This window comes from Ambystoma mexicanum, chromosome 4p, assembly GCF_040938575.1.
Source record: "Ambystoma mexicanum isolate Mex_15411 chromosome 4p, UKY_AmexF1_1, whole genome shotgun sequence".
Lineage (NCBI taxonomy): Eukaryota > Metazoa > Chordata > Amphibia > Caudata > Ambystomatidae > Ambystoma > Ambystoma mexicanum.
The window spans coordinates 11,151,149-11,167,852 of record NC_090927.1 but is presented as its reverse complement, the minus strand read 5'-3'; the positions used below and the strand labels follow the sequence as shown (position 1 = coordinate 11,167,852).

The 16,704-nt window shown below is 49.3% G+C and overlaps 1 protein-coding gene across 2 annotated transcripts in view; it reads left to right on the top strand.

Moving 5' to 3' along the window:
• Positions 1 to 14,795, top strand: part of LOC138452919 (NACHT, LRR and PYD domains-containing protein 3-like) — a 467,379-nt gene extending 452,584 nt beyond the window's left edge. For both annotated transcript variants that reach the window (XM_069605268.1, XM_069605267.1), the window contains exon 12: positions 12,685 to 14,795. In XM_069605268.1, coding sequence (XP_069461369.1) covers positions 12,685 to 12,745 — 61 coding nt within the window. In that variant the 3' untranslated portion in view covers positions 12,746 to 14,795. The remainder of the gene's footprint in view (positions 1 to 12,684) is intronic.
• Positions 14,796 to 16,704: the final 1,909 nt, after the last annotated feature.

The window sequence follows — 16,704 nt, the reverse complement described above, 5'->3', positions numbered from 1 at the left end:
GCTCCCCGTGGCTGCAAGTATCAAGTTCAAGTCCCTCTGCATGGTCCGCAAGGCCTTCTATATAATAGTCCACAAGGCCTATCTACAACGCTGTCTTCCTAAATACTCTCCTTCTAGAGCCCTCCGCTCAGCCTCCTCCAACTCTCTGCGTGTGAGCCGTTTCTCCAAACAGAGATTTGGGGGTAGATCTTTATCCTCTGCAGGCGCCTCCCTCTGGAACAGCCTCCCTGCCTCTCTCTGTCCTGAGCCGGACCTCCTCAAGTTCCAGAAACTCCTCAATAGCTTCCTCTTCTCTTCCTCCTTCTCTCTCCCTCTTCCCTGCTAACCTCCTTTCTCTTCTCTCCTGCTTCCCTCCTCCTTTATCCTCCCCAACTCTGTTCAGTTTCACTGACTGGTCGCCTGGTGCACCTCCAGAGCCTTACAGGTCCCAGGCTCCAGGGCCAGGCCTACCCTTGTCTCCGGGCCTCTGCACTCTGCCTGGCACTACTGCTCTCGGAATACGTTCCATGAGAGGGGCAACCTTTCTGCATTTAACCCAGGCCCCTGAAGGACTGGGCGCACTTGTTCTCCCTCACCCTCCCTCGCACTTCCTGTCTGTGTACTTGCACAACATTGAATGAAGATTACCCCGGCTAGCTGCGCAGGGAGAATTGCATTATGCTTCAACTTCAATTTATTACTCCTCAGCAGTTTCAACAAAAACACAAGAAAAAGTGTTCATAACTTACTTTTCTTTTCTGAAGCTACAAATCCCAAAGTCTCTGTAATCCATTGTAGCACAGCCCATCTATGACACACATCCTGTCCCTGGGTTCCTCCTCTCTTTTACGTGCTCTGAACTGTTTCTGAACTTCAAAACAATGTCCCGCCAACAGTGCGAAAAGACTCCCAAACTCGTCAACTGGAGCGATGCTGCTCTCTCGACGTCCTGTTCCTCCACTCCATCCTCGGTGACCCTCTGCCTCCGCTCTCAGTTATTCTTCTGCTCTGCCCCTAAGGAACATACAATGAACAGATTCAGGGTGGCGCCCATGTATTGTTGCAATCCACAAATATCACCTCATTAGACAATTCATGATCGGGTGGGAATTTAATGCTCGCCTCCTAGTCTTTAATAGAATTAATACTCCCTGCGCAGGTAGCATGGGTAATCTTCATTCTATGATGAGACTAGAGGCGAGCATTATGCTTGTTCAAAGCTTCCCCAACACCGTAACAGCTAGGAGCTCAGTCGGCTTGAAATAAAATTCCTTAAATGTACGGTCACTAGCCCAATCAGCTGCCAACATAATATCTCGTAATGATAGTCCTGCCGTAAAGGCTCTCGTAGCCATTGCCCCTCTTCCAGAATATGCTCTGTACTTTCCCAAATCAATCCCTGCTGCTTGCATTACCTCTTTGACCCACCTCGCAATGGTGGCCGTCGCAACCACCTGGAAAGGCTTTCTACGCGCTATTAGCAATTGGGTAGTACTAGCTGCCCTGTACTCTGCTGTCCTACTTTCATATTGTTTAATGCATCTCTCTACGCACCATTTAGGGTTACTCGAGAAATAAGGGTAATGGACTGTATTAGTCCCTGTCTTAATCCTTTTGACTAAAGAAAAAGTCATACCTTCTGGACCATATGCTCTCCTATTAATCTCCAGCGCTCTGACATCTGACACACACTTGCATGATATTAGACATAACAGCATTGCCAGTTTGCCCGAGAGCTGCTTCAGTGACAGATAACTATCCGCTGGCCAGCTCTCCAATAAGCGCAGTGCCATGGTCACGTCCCATACTGTACCTAGGCTCCAGAGGCGCCTTATACCTAGCTCCTCTGATGAGTCTCACTACTGCTGGATGTTCCCCCGCTGGCACCTCTTCAATTGGCAGGTGCCCTGCAGAAATCGCAGATCTGTACACACCTATGGTACGAAATGCTCTCCTGTCCTGCAACAATTGCGCTAAGAAATTCAATATAGCCAGTACAGGGGCTGAAATGGGATGAAGATTTCTCCCTTTACAGCAGCTCGTCCATTTGGCCCAAGCCGCGTTGTAGCTCCTCCTAGTGGATGGGGCCCAGGATTCAGCGATAAGCTCTGCAGCCTGGTCCGAAATGCCTGGCAGCACCCAGCGTCTCTTGATATCCTGCACGCGAGGAGCGGGAGAGTCCCTCTCACTCTCAGAGGATGACACGACCCAGCTGGGTCAGTGAGCAGTCGGTCTCCTTTGGGAAGCACCCGTGGCAAATCCGCTGCTAGCTCCATTAATGACGGGAACCACACTTGTGACTTCCACAGTGGCGCTACCAAAATTAATTCCACTCTCTCCCTCCTACACTTCGCTAGAACTCTTCTCACCATCACAAAAGGGGGAAATGCGTAGTGCGGGCCTCCTGACCATTTCTGAAGGAATGCATCCGTACCTTGTGCTTCCGGGTCTAACCTCCAGCTGAAGTATCTGCCTGTCTGGGCATTGAGACGGGATGCAAAAAGGTCCATGTGTACTAGCCCCCACCTCATATTCAGAGTCTGAAATACTGCTGAATCCAGTCTCCAGTTGCTGGAATCGGTCAGGTACCGTGAGTTCCAGTCGGCCACCACATTCAGTGCTCCGGGCAGGTATTCTGCTGTCACTGAAGTACCTGACTGGAGGCAGAAGTGGCAAAAATCTTTCGCTAGTTCCGCCAAAATCTTGGACTTCGTACCTCCTAGGTGGTTTATGTAGCGGACTGCCGAGATATTGTCAATTTTCAGCAGAACGCACGACTTCACCATCCCTCTCGTAAATGCCTTGATCGCAAATGATCCTGCCAGAAGTTCCAGGCAGTTTATGTGCAGGCAAAGCTCTTCTTCGCTCCACTTCCCTCCTGTTTCTAGTTCTCCGCATCTCGCTCCCCAGCCTATGCGGCTGGCGTCTGATTCTAGCACTAGGTTTGGTTGGTCTCCGAAGATGGCACGCCCATTCCATGCGTCCATATTCTGCAAAAACCATTCCAGCTCCGTGATGGATTCCTGATCTAATGGCACTAGCTGATAATACTTCAAGCCTTGCTGCAAGTGTTTTATTTTTAGCCTCTGTAGTGCTCGATAGTGCAAAGGACCTGGAAATATGGCCTGAATGGAGGCTGCTACCAACCCCATAATCCTCGCTAGAACTCTGAGAGAGATTGACTGCTTGCTCAGGCAGGCTCTGATCTCCCTTTTGATGTCTCTTATTTTCCGGGCCGGGAGTTCTAACATAGCGTTCTGGTGTCTAGGACAAATCCCAGGAAATCTAGCCTCTGCACTGGCGTGGCGTCTGACATTTCCACGTTCACTAGAAAACCCAATGATAACAGCTACTGCACCCATCTTGTCTGGTAAATTAGTGTGTCCCGGTACTCTGCTAGGAGTAACAGGTCGTCTAGATATATAATCAATCTGATGCCCTTCTAGTGATTTGCCGCTGCTCCCAGATTCATCAGCTTGGTAAAAGCCCAGGGCGCTGGTGCAGGCCTGAAGGGCATCGTCTTGAATTGCCAGAGCTGTCCGTTCCAGGGAAAAGCTAGGAACGTCCTGTAATCCTCTTGCACTGGTACCGTTAGGTAGGTGTCCTTCAAGTCTAGCCTCGTCAGCCAGTCCCCCTCTCTCAGGGAGTCTCTGAGCTGATGGATGCCCTCCATCTTGAAATGGCGGTACATTATCCATCCGTTTAATTCCTTTAGATTTATAACTGGCCGGACCTTCACCTTCCAGTGCACTAGAAACATATTGCTCACAAATCTGGGGAATGCTGTGCACTTTTCTATGGCGTCTTTCTGTGCTAGCTGGGATAGTTCGCAATCTAGGCATTGTTGTTCCGCTAGTGCACAGCGCTGCTGGTGTGGCCAGCCAAACTACACAGGCTGTTGTATGAACTCCAGTCGCAGACCTCTGACGGTTTGCAATATCCAAGCGCGTGTCAATTTCCCCAGAACATTCCTGGTCTCCCCCCACCCTCCCCGGAGGATACTCTGTTGCTCTCACCTGGTGTAAAGCCTTGTTCACGGACAGTTCCTCTTCCTCTGTGCCCTGTAGGGAAGCGTCCCCTGGCTGGGAAGAAGGTGTCTTGCTGTTTGTTTTCCCTGTATTGGGCTCCGGGATTTGGGGGTCTTCTTCCTCCTTGATAGCGTCCGGCCACACGACCCCTGAAGCAGCCGGTCCCGGCAAAAATTCTGCTTGGAAACACTTTCCGAATGGAGGCCTGTGCCTTTTTCAGGGAAATGTACGTGCCGACGAACCGGCCCATTTCCTTTCCAAAAGTCTCTCCGAAGAGGAGGTCCTGTGCTGCTTCTCCGGCTACATATGATGCGAGGTCGCTCCGCTTTGGATCAAGCTTGAGCAGCAACCCTTTCCTTCTCTCTCCTTCTCTCTGAAGAGATGGCACAGTTAGCGTTGCCTAGAAGGCAGACCACCCTTTGTGTCCAGCTCGCTAGTGCGTCAGGGTCCACTTCCTCCCCTGTATCCTTGACTCTCTCTACCAGATCCATAATCTTCGCGAGAGGCCCTGTGAAATCTAACACTTTCTCCTGACAGCTTCTCCACAACCTGTCAATTCCTTTGCGTGGATCTTTACTGGTCTTGGACACGAAGGTTAACATTTTAGGATCTAGCTCAGGGGTTTCTGCTACCTTCCCTGGGAGGTCTGGGCATGGGCACTTCACACGCAGGCACTGCTTCACTTCCTTGTCGAGGGCCTTTCGCAATCTTATTGTCATATATTGTGTGACCCTGGTGGAGCGCTGCCAGTCTGAGGACCTCGGGTTCCGGATACTGTCCGGGTCAAACATGTCTACAGTTTCCTCCTGGTCGTCCTCTAAATGTTTCTCTTTGCGGGTTCTCTTCCCCCACTGGGTTTCTCCCATTCCTCCTCTGCTACTTCCTATCCTTCATGAGAGGAAAGGTCTCCTTCTGCTGGCTCCTCTTCCGACCCTGGGTCATTCTCTCCTGTATTATCCTCCCCTGGAGTGGAGATCGTGAGGCTTGGCACTGCCTGACGTTGCAAGTAAGCTTCTTTAAGCTTAGCGAATGCGTCGGCTGCCTCCCGCGTCTTCTGTTTCACCCCATCAGATGGGCCCTGGTCGTAAGAGGTTTTCCTCTTTCTGGTCTGGGTACTCCCCTTTGAACCTGTCTGCAAGGGTCCCGTGGCCGTGGTTTCAGTCTCCTTGGTGCTCTCTCTGGGCTGATTGAGTATTGACTCTAGGGTCTCCAGCCTCTCCTGCAGGGGTCTCACCCCTTGTGCCACTGCAACGACCAGCGAGCTTCCCTGCACTTCCTTGAAGCTGGCAGCGAGGTCTAGAGGCTGTTCCTCCTCGCTACACTCAAATTCTGACATCTTTAGAAGTTTGCTGTGTGCCTGGTACCTTGAACAAGTGTCTTGGCACGCCCACGTCGCTTGGTCTGATGGCTCAATATATATATATATTTCCTTTTATTTATTATTATATATGTTTTACTTGTGGCTTGCACCAGACTGTTCTATCACTTGTATGCCCTTGACATAGGCCGTGTGCGTTCAATTCGCCCCTCTTGGGTGGCTTCATAGTCCTCAGCAGGTTAAATGCGCCTGCTTTCCTGGGGATGTGATTCTTCTCCCTCACGTGGGATATGACCCGCTTCACAGCTGCCTTCACACTGTCTTGCCACACCGATGTTGCGGCGTATGATTTCGGACCAATTTCCCTGAAATTCGATTCATTTATGTTTTTATTTCACTGCCGGGCGTTATCCCTCCATCATTTCCTTTGCTGCAAGGCTGTATAAGCACTCCGGCTCCGCCTCCTCAAAGGTGGGGGCCGGAGCGCTCTGCAAGCTTTCGCTCCGGCCCGCAACGGTGGGGGTAAGGAGTGGCGAGCCTGCTCGCTCGGCTCTGCGAGGCCAGGCTAAGCCCCTGACATGCTGGTAATACGCACCGATGCGGCTTCACTGCCTATAACCACGGCTATGCTCTGTGGCCGGTTGCCGCCTAATGAACTCAGTATATATAAATACACCTGACGTGCGCTCTCACGCACCTACTTCGCAAAATTCTTCAATTATGCACAAATTCAAATCGTTATGTCTGTCTACATAACAATCCCTACTCACTTCCCCTCCCAACTATACATTTTCGCTATAAAAATCCAGTATACGGAGAGGTGATGAAATAGTACTTATCTGATGAAGAGCAGTAAAAGAAGAGGAGGAACCCAGGGACAGGATGTGTGTCATAGCTGGGCTGTGCTAGAATGGACTACAGAGACTTTGGGATTTGTAGCTTCAGAAAAGAAAAGATAGTTATGGACACTTGTCAGAGTTTTTGTTGACACTGTTGCGGAGTAAAAAATTGAAGTTGAAGTATAATGCATAGAATGCACTAGGCCTAGAAAGATCGTTTGTCCTGTCCTCCCTTTGTCCCCCCCCCCCTAGCTTGGTTGAGCCTGAAACACGTGTGCATGAGGCGCATTAGAGATGACCAATCATCAATCAATCTGATTGTTGCCAGTCCTAGTGCAGTAGTTTATTGTTCTGTATGTCCTTTTCCCATTCCTCTCCCTCTCCCTCTCCTTCTCTCCCCACTCTTGTCATGCACTTGGACTATTTGACGATTACAATGACAGTCAGCGCATCAATCAAGTAAGGCGAGCGCAGAGCGAGTGCTCCGCTCTTACAGTGAACGCCTGCCCCACATATAGCGTGCGCAGTGAGTGGATGCTCCGGCCATAAGAAAACGGCTGCTGGGCTGCCAGCACTGCGAGGAGCCCAAGCCCCGGCACACACCCCGGTGCAGCAAAATAATAAGGAAAAAAAAAGTATAAAGAGAACATTACAGTAGCTTTACTTGACGCACGACTTACCACATCTCCCACTTCACAGCCCGGCCCATTCTATGGCAGGGGGCGGCTCCAGGACACTGGGGAAGCAGAAGCTAGCAGGCCCCAGTACACCGATGAGCATTGGGAGAGTGCGCACACTGTAGCACAGGCTCCACAGGCTCTCATAACACTGCAGAAGTGTGCATCCGTCTAGTATTTGTGTTGCTAACAGACTCTAATCTCTATACAACATAAGATATTATGGCATTGACATCTAAGGGATTTGGGGTTTCCGTCTTAACTAACCCAGAGCAAAACTGTAGGGTATCATAACCCCATCCATTGAGATAAGTATTCTTGACAATAGTGGAAACGAAAAAATAATGCATCAACTGCCTGTTAGTCTATGTTCCCGTTTCCAAATGAGCTCTGGTGATTAGAGGCCATATTGTTCCTTTGTCTTCATTGATACAATCATACCTAATGGCTTTCCCCTGAGCACATTGGTATCCTTGCCCCCTTTCCTCACAATCATTTACTTTGGGTGAATTAAACATTTTAGGCGATGATTCAAGGGAGCAGCCACTGATGGTCTGTAATGCTGGACCTCCTCCCTTCCTTCCCATATTGAGAGCCCATTGTGCGAGGGCCAAGAGAGAGCTGCACTCTTTGCCAGTTCATCGGAAACTATAGGCACCAAAAAAGACACCTCCGATATCAAATCCTTATGGGGACAATTAAGAAGATCCTCAGGTTCAACGTGGTCCAATGAACACGATCAGCATTAAACATTGTTGGCGACATCATTAAACAGATTTGCTAGCCCCCACAGCTGCATCCAACATTGGTCCATTTAAAATAAAATTAGAGCTCATGGATCCAGCAGCCGCAGGCCCTATCGTAAGCTATATCCCCCATGAAGACGCTGGGAGAGGGCGCAATTCTGCTACCACCTGTGCAGCAACCCTTTATCTTTCTCCTGCTGTTTCTTAAACACTAGTGAAATCCAGCCAAAGAAAAATTCAGTGCCTGCCCCTAAACACCCCCCAACCCCTGACCTGGAACCTGACGCCATCAAACCCAACACTCCGCTATTTCAGTTCAAACTTGTCTCAGACAATGACATCAGAACAATAATACAGGGACTCTAGCCCTCCAGATGTCAAGAAGACATCTGCCCTGCCCCAGTCATTAAAGACCACACTGAAGCTTTAGCACCATTCATTGCCTCCATCATCACTGCCTCCTTCTCCACAAGCACTGTGCCAATCAACTTAAAAGACTCATGGGTACTACCACTCCTGAAAAAGCCGACACTAGAGCCAGACATCCCCACCAACTACCGCCCCATTACCACGGTACCATTCCTCCTGAAAGTATTGGATAGAGCAGCACATCTGCAGATCCAACAACACCTGGAATCTAACAGCCTTCTAGGCCTGCAGCAATCTGGCTTCAGACCAGGCCACAGGACGGAAACAGCCCTATTGCACCTATAAAATCAGCTTCAAGAATCTAGTGACGGAGGCAAACTTGCCCTCCTTCTTTTGCTTGATCTTTCGGCTGCCTTTGATCGCCAAATACAATGCCAGGACCTTCTCACCTCAGCCCAATTCTCCTCCAAAGCCACCTCATGGATCACCTCATTCCTATCAAAAAGAACAATGCTAGTCTTCTCCATCACTGCCTCAGCCCCCCGACCCCCGTCACATGTGATGTCCCACAAGGATCTTGCGTGTCACCAACACTGTATGATATCTTTACGAAGCCACTGTTCGACCTACTCGATGCCCAGGAAATCTCATATACCAACTGCGGTGATGACACTCAACTTCTCCTACCTTTGACCGGCGACTACGACACTGACTCCACCTCACTGAAAGAAGTGTACCAAACCATCCAAGCCTGGATTGCATCACACATGCTCTGTCTTAATGATGACCAAACAGAGCTGCTCATAGTCGGATATAGAACCCTACTGAACAAGCTTGATCCAGTATACAAATCCTTCGATATTGACGGCATGCCAATCACGTCAAAACTTTCAGTGTTTACCTTGATGCTACACTTTCACTGTCCAGGCAAGTCAACGTCATCGTCTCATCGGCAGCATACTTCTCAAAACTTATCTGTGCGTGCCATCCATTCCTCTCATCAGAAAGCTGCCTCACCATTGCAAGGGTCCTGATAGGCTCGAGATTGGACTATTGCAATGCCCTCTTTGCAGGCACCTCAACTGGATACATAAATAAGTTACATTGTACAAAACAACGCATTATGACCTACCTTGAACATTACGAAAAAAGAACACATCTTGCAGACTAGAAGAACTGCGCATTGGCTCCCCATCAAAGAGCGCATCTGTTTCAAAATTCTAGCCATAACCCACAAATGCATGTCAAATTCCGCTCCAAGATACCTCACGTCCACATTCTCATAAGCCTCAAACACTAGGCTTATGCGCTCAACCTACTCGAATCGTCTCAACACCTCCAGATTCCACCTCCAAAGAGCGAACAATCTACCCTCTTCACTGAGACTTGAACACTCGTACTGGGCCTTCCGTAAGCAGCTTAAAACCCTGCTCTTCTCCACAGATACATAGCGAGGTCCCCCACTTGTTGCTGTAACCCATTAACTTAAGCTGCATTTCTCCATTTACGATTGTCTGCGAAATCTGTCACAGGTGACACCTACCTACTGCCTGTATCGATGTGCCTTGATGGGCCTAGTGAGCTTTATAAATGCTAAAATAAATAAATAAATGTTAATAGTAGGTGGCCCATTTACTGCAACATGTTTATTCAATTGCCATTTTAGTTTTGCAGCTCCTCAGATCATATACCATTAAAAACTATACACTTAGGCCAAACACAGGCCTATATCATACAAACGTTAATCACGGTAATTGTAAATTGTAATTGGGTATTTATAACGTGCTTAATACCCAGAGGTTTGCGTAGCCGTGGATCGTACCTGTGTTGCTCTGCGTCATCTTGCTTCCAAGGTGAGCGCGTTACCCCTGAGCTATCCTCCTGAGACTGTGTCAAATAATGCAAAAATAAGACTAGCGGCACCGTCCAAAGCTTCTCAGAGGAGCATTTAAAGCAAACAAACCACTACTAGCTTGTTATGGAGGTACGGCAGTCTATCAGTCTTGCAAGCATCCTGCCAGTTTGTAAGGCAGGCAGAAGGGACGCTCAGCGCTGTGTGAGCAATTTGAAGAGGAGGTGTGTTCCTCTAACACTGATCCCTCCAGGCAATACTTCCTGCTTGCAAAGCATTCCACTACTGCAGCCTCAATTCACCAAGTGTGCACAGACTTCACTCTCTGCTCGCCATGCTCCGCACTGTGTGAGCAATTTGAAGAGGAGGTGTGTTCCTCTAACACTGATCCCTCCAGTCAACGCCTCCTGCTTGCACAGTGTTCCACTACTGCAGCCTCAATTTACCAAGTGCGTACAGTTCTCACTCTATGCTATCATTATCATTCAAGTCTGAGCATTGAGACCTCACAATAGAGCAAACATTAACTCTCAGCCCCCAGGTCCCAATCAGAGTATCATTAAAGTCTGAGCATTGTGACCTCATAACAGAGCAGTGTGACCTCTCAGCCCCCAGGTCCCAATCGGAGTATCATTGAAGTCTGAGCATTGTGACCTCACAATAGAGCACACATGACCTCTCAGCCCTCAGGTCACAATCAGAGTATCATTGAAGTCTGAGCACTGTGACCTCACAGTAGAGCAAACATGACCTCTCAGCCCTCAAGTCCCAATCAGAGTATCATTGAAGTAGGTGCTTTGTGACTTCATAACAGGACAGTGTGACCTCTCAGCTTTCAGGAATGATTCCACCCCTCACAGACACTGTGACATCACCTCACATAGACACTATGACATCACCAAGCAGAGACACTATGACATCACCAAGCGGAGACACTATAATATCATATATTCACAGTAAGATATGTTTGGTAGAACACCTTCAACAGACAGTGGCTAGATTCACAAAGTAGGAACCGAGCAGTCCATTAAGCAACCCATCATGCAGAAGTTTAAACCATGCCCAAATTCTTCCCAGGCCCAGGTAATTCGTCAATGCCAGGGAAGCAAAGGAAAGAAGAATTAATTAATTATTTTAAGGCCATTAATTACCCTAGATTCACAATAGTTGTAAACTGGCTGTTTGTATGCACTGTTCAGGATCGGAAGGTCAGCAAGCATTCCGCAACCTTCCTCCGTGCGGCAGCAAGAAAAGCGAGAAGCCATTGAGGCCTCTCGCTGAACCAGTGCTGGATGCTCAGTGCATTCTTGAAGCTTAACCCATCCAAGACCAAATTCTTCTCCTCACCAACAACACCGAACACCCAGACATACAGGCCTGGCTATCAACCATGAACTCTGAGAGCTTCACCTCCGAGCTCACCTCCTGCGCCAAGTCCCCTCAGGTTCCACATCGACAAACACACATAGCTATGAAAAGTCAGACAGCTTGGTATCATCTCTCCCTCCTGCGGGAAAGTCAAGCCCTTCCTCCTTCGGACAGCTTTAGATCCATTGTTCAAACATTGGTCCTATCCCACCTGGGTGGGGGCAATGCACTCCTCAAAGGCCTCCCATCATCCTCCTTTGCACCCCTGAGAAGTGTCCTACACGCGGACGCTAGCCTCATCAAGGGTCTAGGCAGATACGACATCACCCCCACCCTCGACGACCTTCATTGGCTCCCACTGCAGGCACAAATCACCTTCAAGTCTTGCTGCATCATCTATAAGGCCGTCGCTCTCAAGTCACCAGATACCTTGCAGAGAAACTCGGCATCTCCGGCAGACAGTGCACCACCAGAAGCCAGGACATGTGCAGTATTGAAATCTGCCACTGCAAAAAGGAAATGGCCATAAAATAAGCCTTCTCTGCCTATGCCCCAAGACTAAGGAAACTCCTCCCTGTCTGTCTGACTCGCCCCAACGCTCCTACAATTCAGAATAGAACTCAAGACCCACCTCTTCAGGGAGTCTCTCCTCCTCAACACCTAGGCCATCCGGTCACCCCTCGCGCCACGTGACTTGTTAGACGCCTCCCGTCACTCTCTTCCCTGCCACCCTGTACAGCTGTATCCCTCCTATGTGCCCCTCTGTATCCTACCGCCGCCCGTGTATCTGTTCTGTTGTTACCTCTGAAAAACGTTCCGTTATGCATCTGTAATGTTGTATACCTCTGTAAAGCGCTCTGTTATGAATCTGTATTGTTGTTGTAAACCTCTGTAAAGCGCTTGGTTGCTTCTCGGAACTAGGTCCGCACTCAATAAATACTGCAATAATAATAATTATTATAATAATTGATGACCTTATCATGGCCCTTAGTTGGGACTTTGTCTGCATCGTGACAGTTCAGGTCATTCCTGGATGAAGTTATGCAGAATCACCTGGTTGTATATACCAATAAAGCCAGTATCTGAGTCGCCTATGGTTACAGACCATACATATGGCTACGGCAAGTTACCATTTTTAAGGATTTTGCAAAGGCACTGAGATGGAGAAGAGAAGAGGAGTAAAATGATTGGTTTTAAGATGATCTTTTATATCATTACGGCCTCTGGACTGGAAGCAATATTTGGCTAATTGAGGACTGTGGGTGGCTGTCTGTTCACAGCCCTTCCAGGAGCGGCTGCTGCACCATCACCTCCTTCTCCACCTCACTTCCTCTCCTTCCAATGTGAGTTGGACAAGCGTTGCATGATCCTTATAGACCCTGGTGTATACTCAATCTGTAAGAGCAAATATTTAAAAATACATACAAATAATATTCTATGCAATGCTGGCTGTGTGAACTGTTTAAGTCTTTCTTCCAGGAAGTGATTACTGCCTCTCTTTCTTTTAGGTTGCTCATGGATTTAGAAGGAGAGTCGGAATCTTCTGAAGTGGAGGCGGAAATCTCCTGAAGTGGTGGCCGAGTCTCCTGAAGTGGTGGCCGAGTCTCCCGAAGTGGTGGCCGAGTCTCCCGAAGTGGTGGCCGAGTCTCCTGAAGTGGTGGCCGAGTCTCCTGAAGTGGTGGCCGAGTCTCCTGAAGTGGTGGCCGAGTCTCCCGAAGTGATGGTGGAATCTCTTGATGTGGTTCTGGAATCAAATGAGAAGACATCACTCCTTTCTTATCCATGATCAGTCTGAATCATGTGTTGTTTAACCCCCTGATGGCCAATCTTTCTGCAAGCAGTACTATAGCTTTATGTATTTCTTTATGCTCACCTTTAAACTTCAATCACTTGCGGGATCTCGAAGCTTGGGCTAGATCAACGGGCAGATTGTCCAAATTCCAAATCGGGCTTAGAAAAGGAGTCAAAACCTCCTTAAATGGTTTTAATATTGACATTTTCTCACAGAAAGCCTGTGGTAAAGCGTCTGCCCCTGTGTATGTCTTCTTCTTCGAGTTATCTCGGGGTTTTGATACAGTACACCGTTCTCAATTATGGCTCAAGCTACGGAAGTGACAATTACCAGATAAATTGCTTAACTTCTTGATTTATCTCCAAACGTAAACTAAACTCAGAGTCTGAATGGATCTACAGGGAGCCTCATCAAAGAAAATGCCAACATCAAAGCGGGTCAGACAAGGATGTGTCCTAGCATCTCGCTTATTCCATATGTATGTTCCAGGCATGGGGGAGTATGTGAGATAAGTAGCTTTTATCTCTCCACAGTTAGCAGGGAGTCAAATCTGCTGGATCACTTACGCAGATGACCTGATACCCAAACAGGTCTTCAGCGTCGTATTGCTGAGTACCAGCTCTAGGCTGTTGACCACAAATTCATAATTCCCTCAAACAAAATGAAAGTCATTAGATCCTCTGGAACAAATAAGAATCCTGCATACACCTGGAAACTAGGAGCTGAGAAAGTAGAATTAGTTCATGACCTCAACACCCGGGGTTACACCTGACCTCCAGATCATGCAAACTTGTATGACTCAAATATAAAAAAAAAAGCAGAACAATTTGGGCTACAAATGAAATATATCAGTAGCAAATATGGTAGATTTTCGATAACTCCACTGATTAATTGCTACATATGTCTAACCAACAATTATGATGTATTGTTTGGAAATATGTAACCTAGCAACAGAATTCATAGAACTTTAGAACTGGGGCATTGGAAGGGAAAATGTGGCGCAAAGCGCTTTTGTTACCCAACTGCGTGCCTATTATAATTCTGCAATATGAATGAGGCCTTGTCTCCATGTACGCACATTATCTATGAAGATTACTACGTTTTATAAGAATGTCATTGTATCGACGGAAAATTCTTCATATCACAATCTTTTAACTCAGATGGAGAAACCGAGGCGAGGAATCTTAGGGCCTCTTAAGCAAAAGTCTCGAGACCTTTTAGAAAAGTTGAAACTTTCTCGAGAGGATGCAGCCTCAAATCAAACAACAGTAAAAAAGACATTGTATAAATGGGACTGGTGTAATACTAGCGATTCAAGACACCAATATAAACTGTATAGTTCCGTAGCTTTAGAGGTTAAGAAACATGATCAAGTTCCTCGATACCTGTAGATACTTCCTGATGCCCGATACAGGAATGTTGAGATTTAGATTAAATCTCATACCCGCGAGAGAAGTGACCGGCCTCAGGAAGACTTCTCCTATAACTCCTGACATCTGTAGATAATGTGGAAATGAATCGGGAATAGAGTCCCTGCATCACATGATGGTAAAATGACGTCTGCCTCAGAAGCTGGGGCTGGAAATCCTCTCGAGATTTGTACATGACTCTGAATGGTTAAACTCGGGTGCCTTTTGGGGGAGACTTTACAGTGGTAATAGCACCCCACTAATAATGGCTGATGTGAGATTTCTTCACAGGTTAGATCTGGGCACCTTGTGTGTCATCCAGGTATGCATACATCTGATCATGTTATTATTACATGTGCGATTAATAATAGTCAATGAATTAATTGAATTTTAATATATGTTCATGCAATATAACAAACATGCTTGTTTTTATTAACTATTTGTATTACATGGCCATGGTAGTGGCCATGTAGTTATGGTTAAGTTGCAGTTTCCATAGGAAGAGCACTTTTTGGGCGGCTTATAACTTCGCTCTCCCTGGACGAATCCTCAACAAACTTTGCAAAAAAAAGTATTTGGGTCACTCTGAATTTTTTTGCAAAGTTTGGTGAGGATTCGTCCAGGGGGGGCAAAGTTTTAGGGGGGTCCCAAAACTCTTTTTTTCCCATAGACATAATGGGAAAAAACTTTGCTCACGCCTACAGCCCAAACCGCTGGACGGATTTACACCAAATTTGCGGCAGGAGCGGCAGCTTGGTCTCGAAAGCGTTCTTTGCTTTATTTGGTGTAAATCCGTCCAGTAGTTTTTAAGAAAAATGAGAAAAATATAAGTGAAAAAAATTAGTGATATCTGTGTTCGCTTCGCGGACACACTTCCCTGTCCGCTCCGCGGACAGGACGGTGATTGGGCAAGCAGCTTGTGTGATGTCTGCAGACATCTGACGTGCTCTCTCATTGGATGCGGTGAAAGCGTGCAGTGCGTCTGGCTTCAGAGACGTACGCCATCTTTGTTCCTCGCATGAGAGGCTTTGTATTCCGCCTGCACAGTAAGTCCCCCACCCCCGCTCATGCCCGTGTCTGCCTCCTGTTCCTCCCACCCCCCCACTCATGCTCCGTGTCTTCCCTTTTCCTCCAGCCCCCCGCTCACGCCATCGGCACATGGTGGCCAGCGGAGGGCCGAGAAGCGGGATCTGGATCTGCCGCCTGCACACGAACACTGTGTGTCTTTCTCCCTCCCGCCCACCCCCCCGCTCATGTCCGTGTGTCTTTCTCCCTCCTGCCCACCCCCGCTCATGTCCGTGTGTCTTTCTCCCTCCCCCCCACCCCCGCACATGCCCTGTGTGTCTCTCTCCCTCCCCCTCCACCTCCGCTCATGCCCCGTGTGTCTCTCTCCCTCCCCTCCACCCCCGCTCATACCCCGTGTGTCTCTCTCCCCTTCCCCCCACCCCCGCTCTTGCCCCGTGTGTCTCTCTCCCTCCCCCCACCCCCACTCATGCCCCATGTGTCTCCCTCCCCCACCCCCGTTCATGCCCCGTGTGTCTCTCCCTCTCCCGCCCACCCCCCGCTCATGCCCCGTGTGTCTCTCCCCCTCCCGCCCACCCCCCGCTCATGCCCCGTGTCTCTCTCCCTCCCCCCACCCCCGCTCATGCCCCGCGTGTCTCTCTCCCTCCCGCTCCACCCCCGCTCATGCCCCGTGTGTCTCTCTCCCCTTCCCCCCAGCCCCGCTCTTGCCCCGTGTGTCTTTCCCCCTCCCGCCCACCCCCGCTCTTGCCCCGTGTGTCTTTCCCCCTCCCACCCACCCCCGCTCTTGCCCTGTGTCGCTTTCCCCCTCCCGCCCACCCCCGCTCTTGCCCCGTGTCTCTTCCCCCTCCCGCCCACCCCTGCTCTTGCCCCGTGTGTCTCTCTCCCTCCCCTCCCACCCCCGCTCATGCCCCGTGTGTCTCTCTCCCTCCCCCTCCACCCCCGCTCATGCCACGTGTGTCTCTCTCCCTCCCCTCAACCCCCGCTCATGCCCCGTGTGTCTCTCTCCCCTTCCCCCCACCCCCGCTCTTGCCCCGTGTGTCTTTCCCCCCTCCCCCCACCCCCGCTCTTGCCCCATGTGTCTCTCCCCCTCCCACCCACCCCCGCTCATGCCCCGTGTGTCTCTCCCCCTCCCGCTCATGCCCTGTGTGTCTCTCTCCCCTTCCCCCACCCCCCGCTTATGCCCCGTGTGTCTCTCTCCCCTTCCCCCACCCCCGCTCATGCCCCGTGTGTCTCTCTCCCTCCCCCCCACCCTGCTCATGCCCCGTGTGTCTCTCTCCCTCCCGCCCACCCCCCGCTCATGCCCT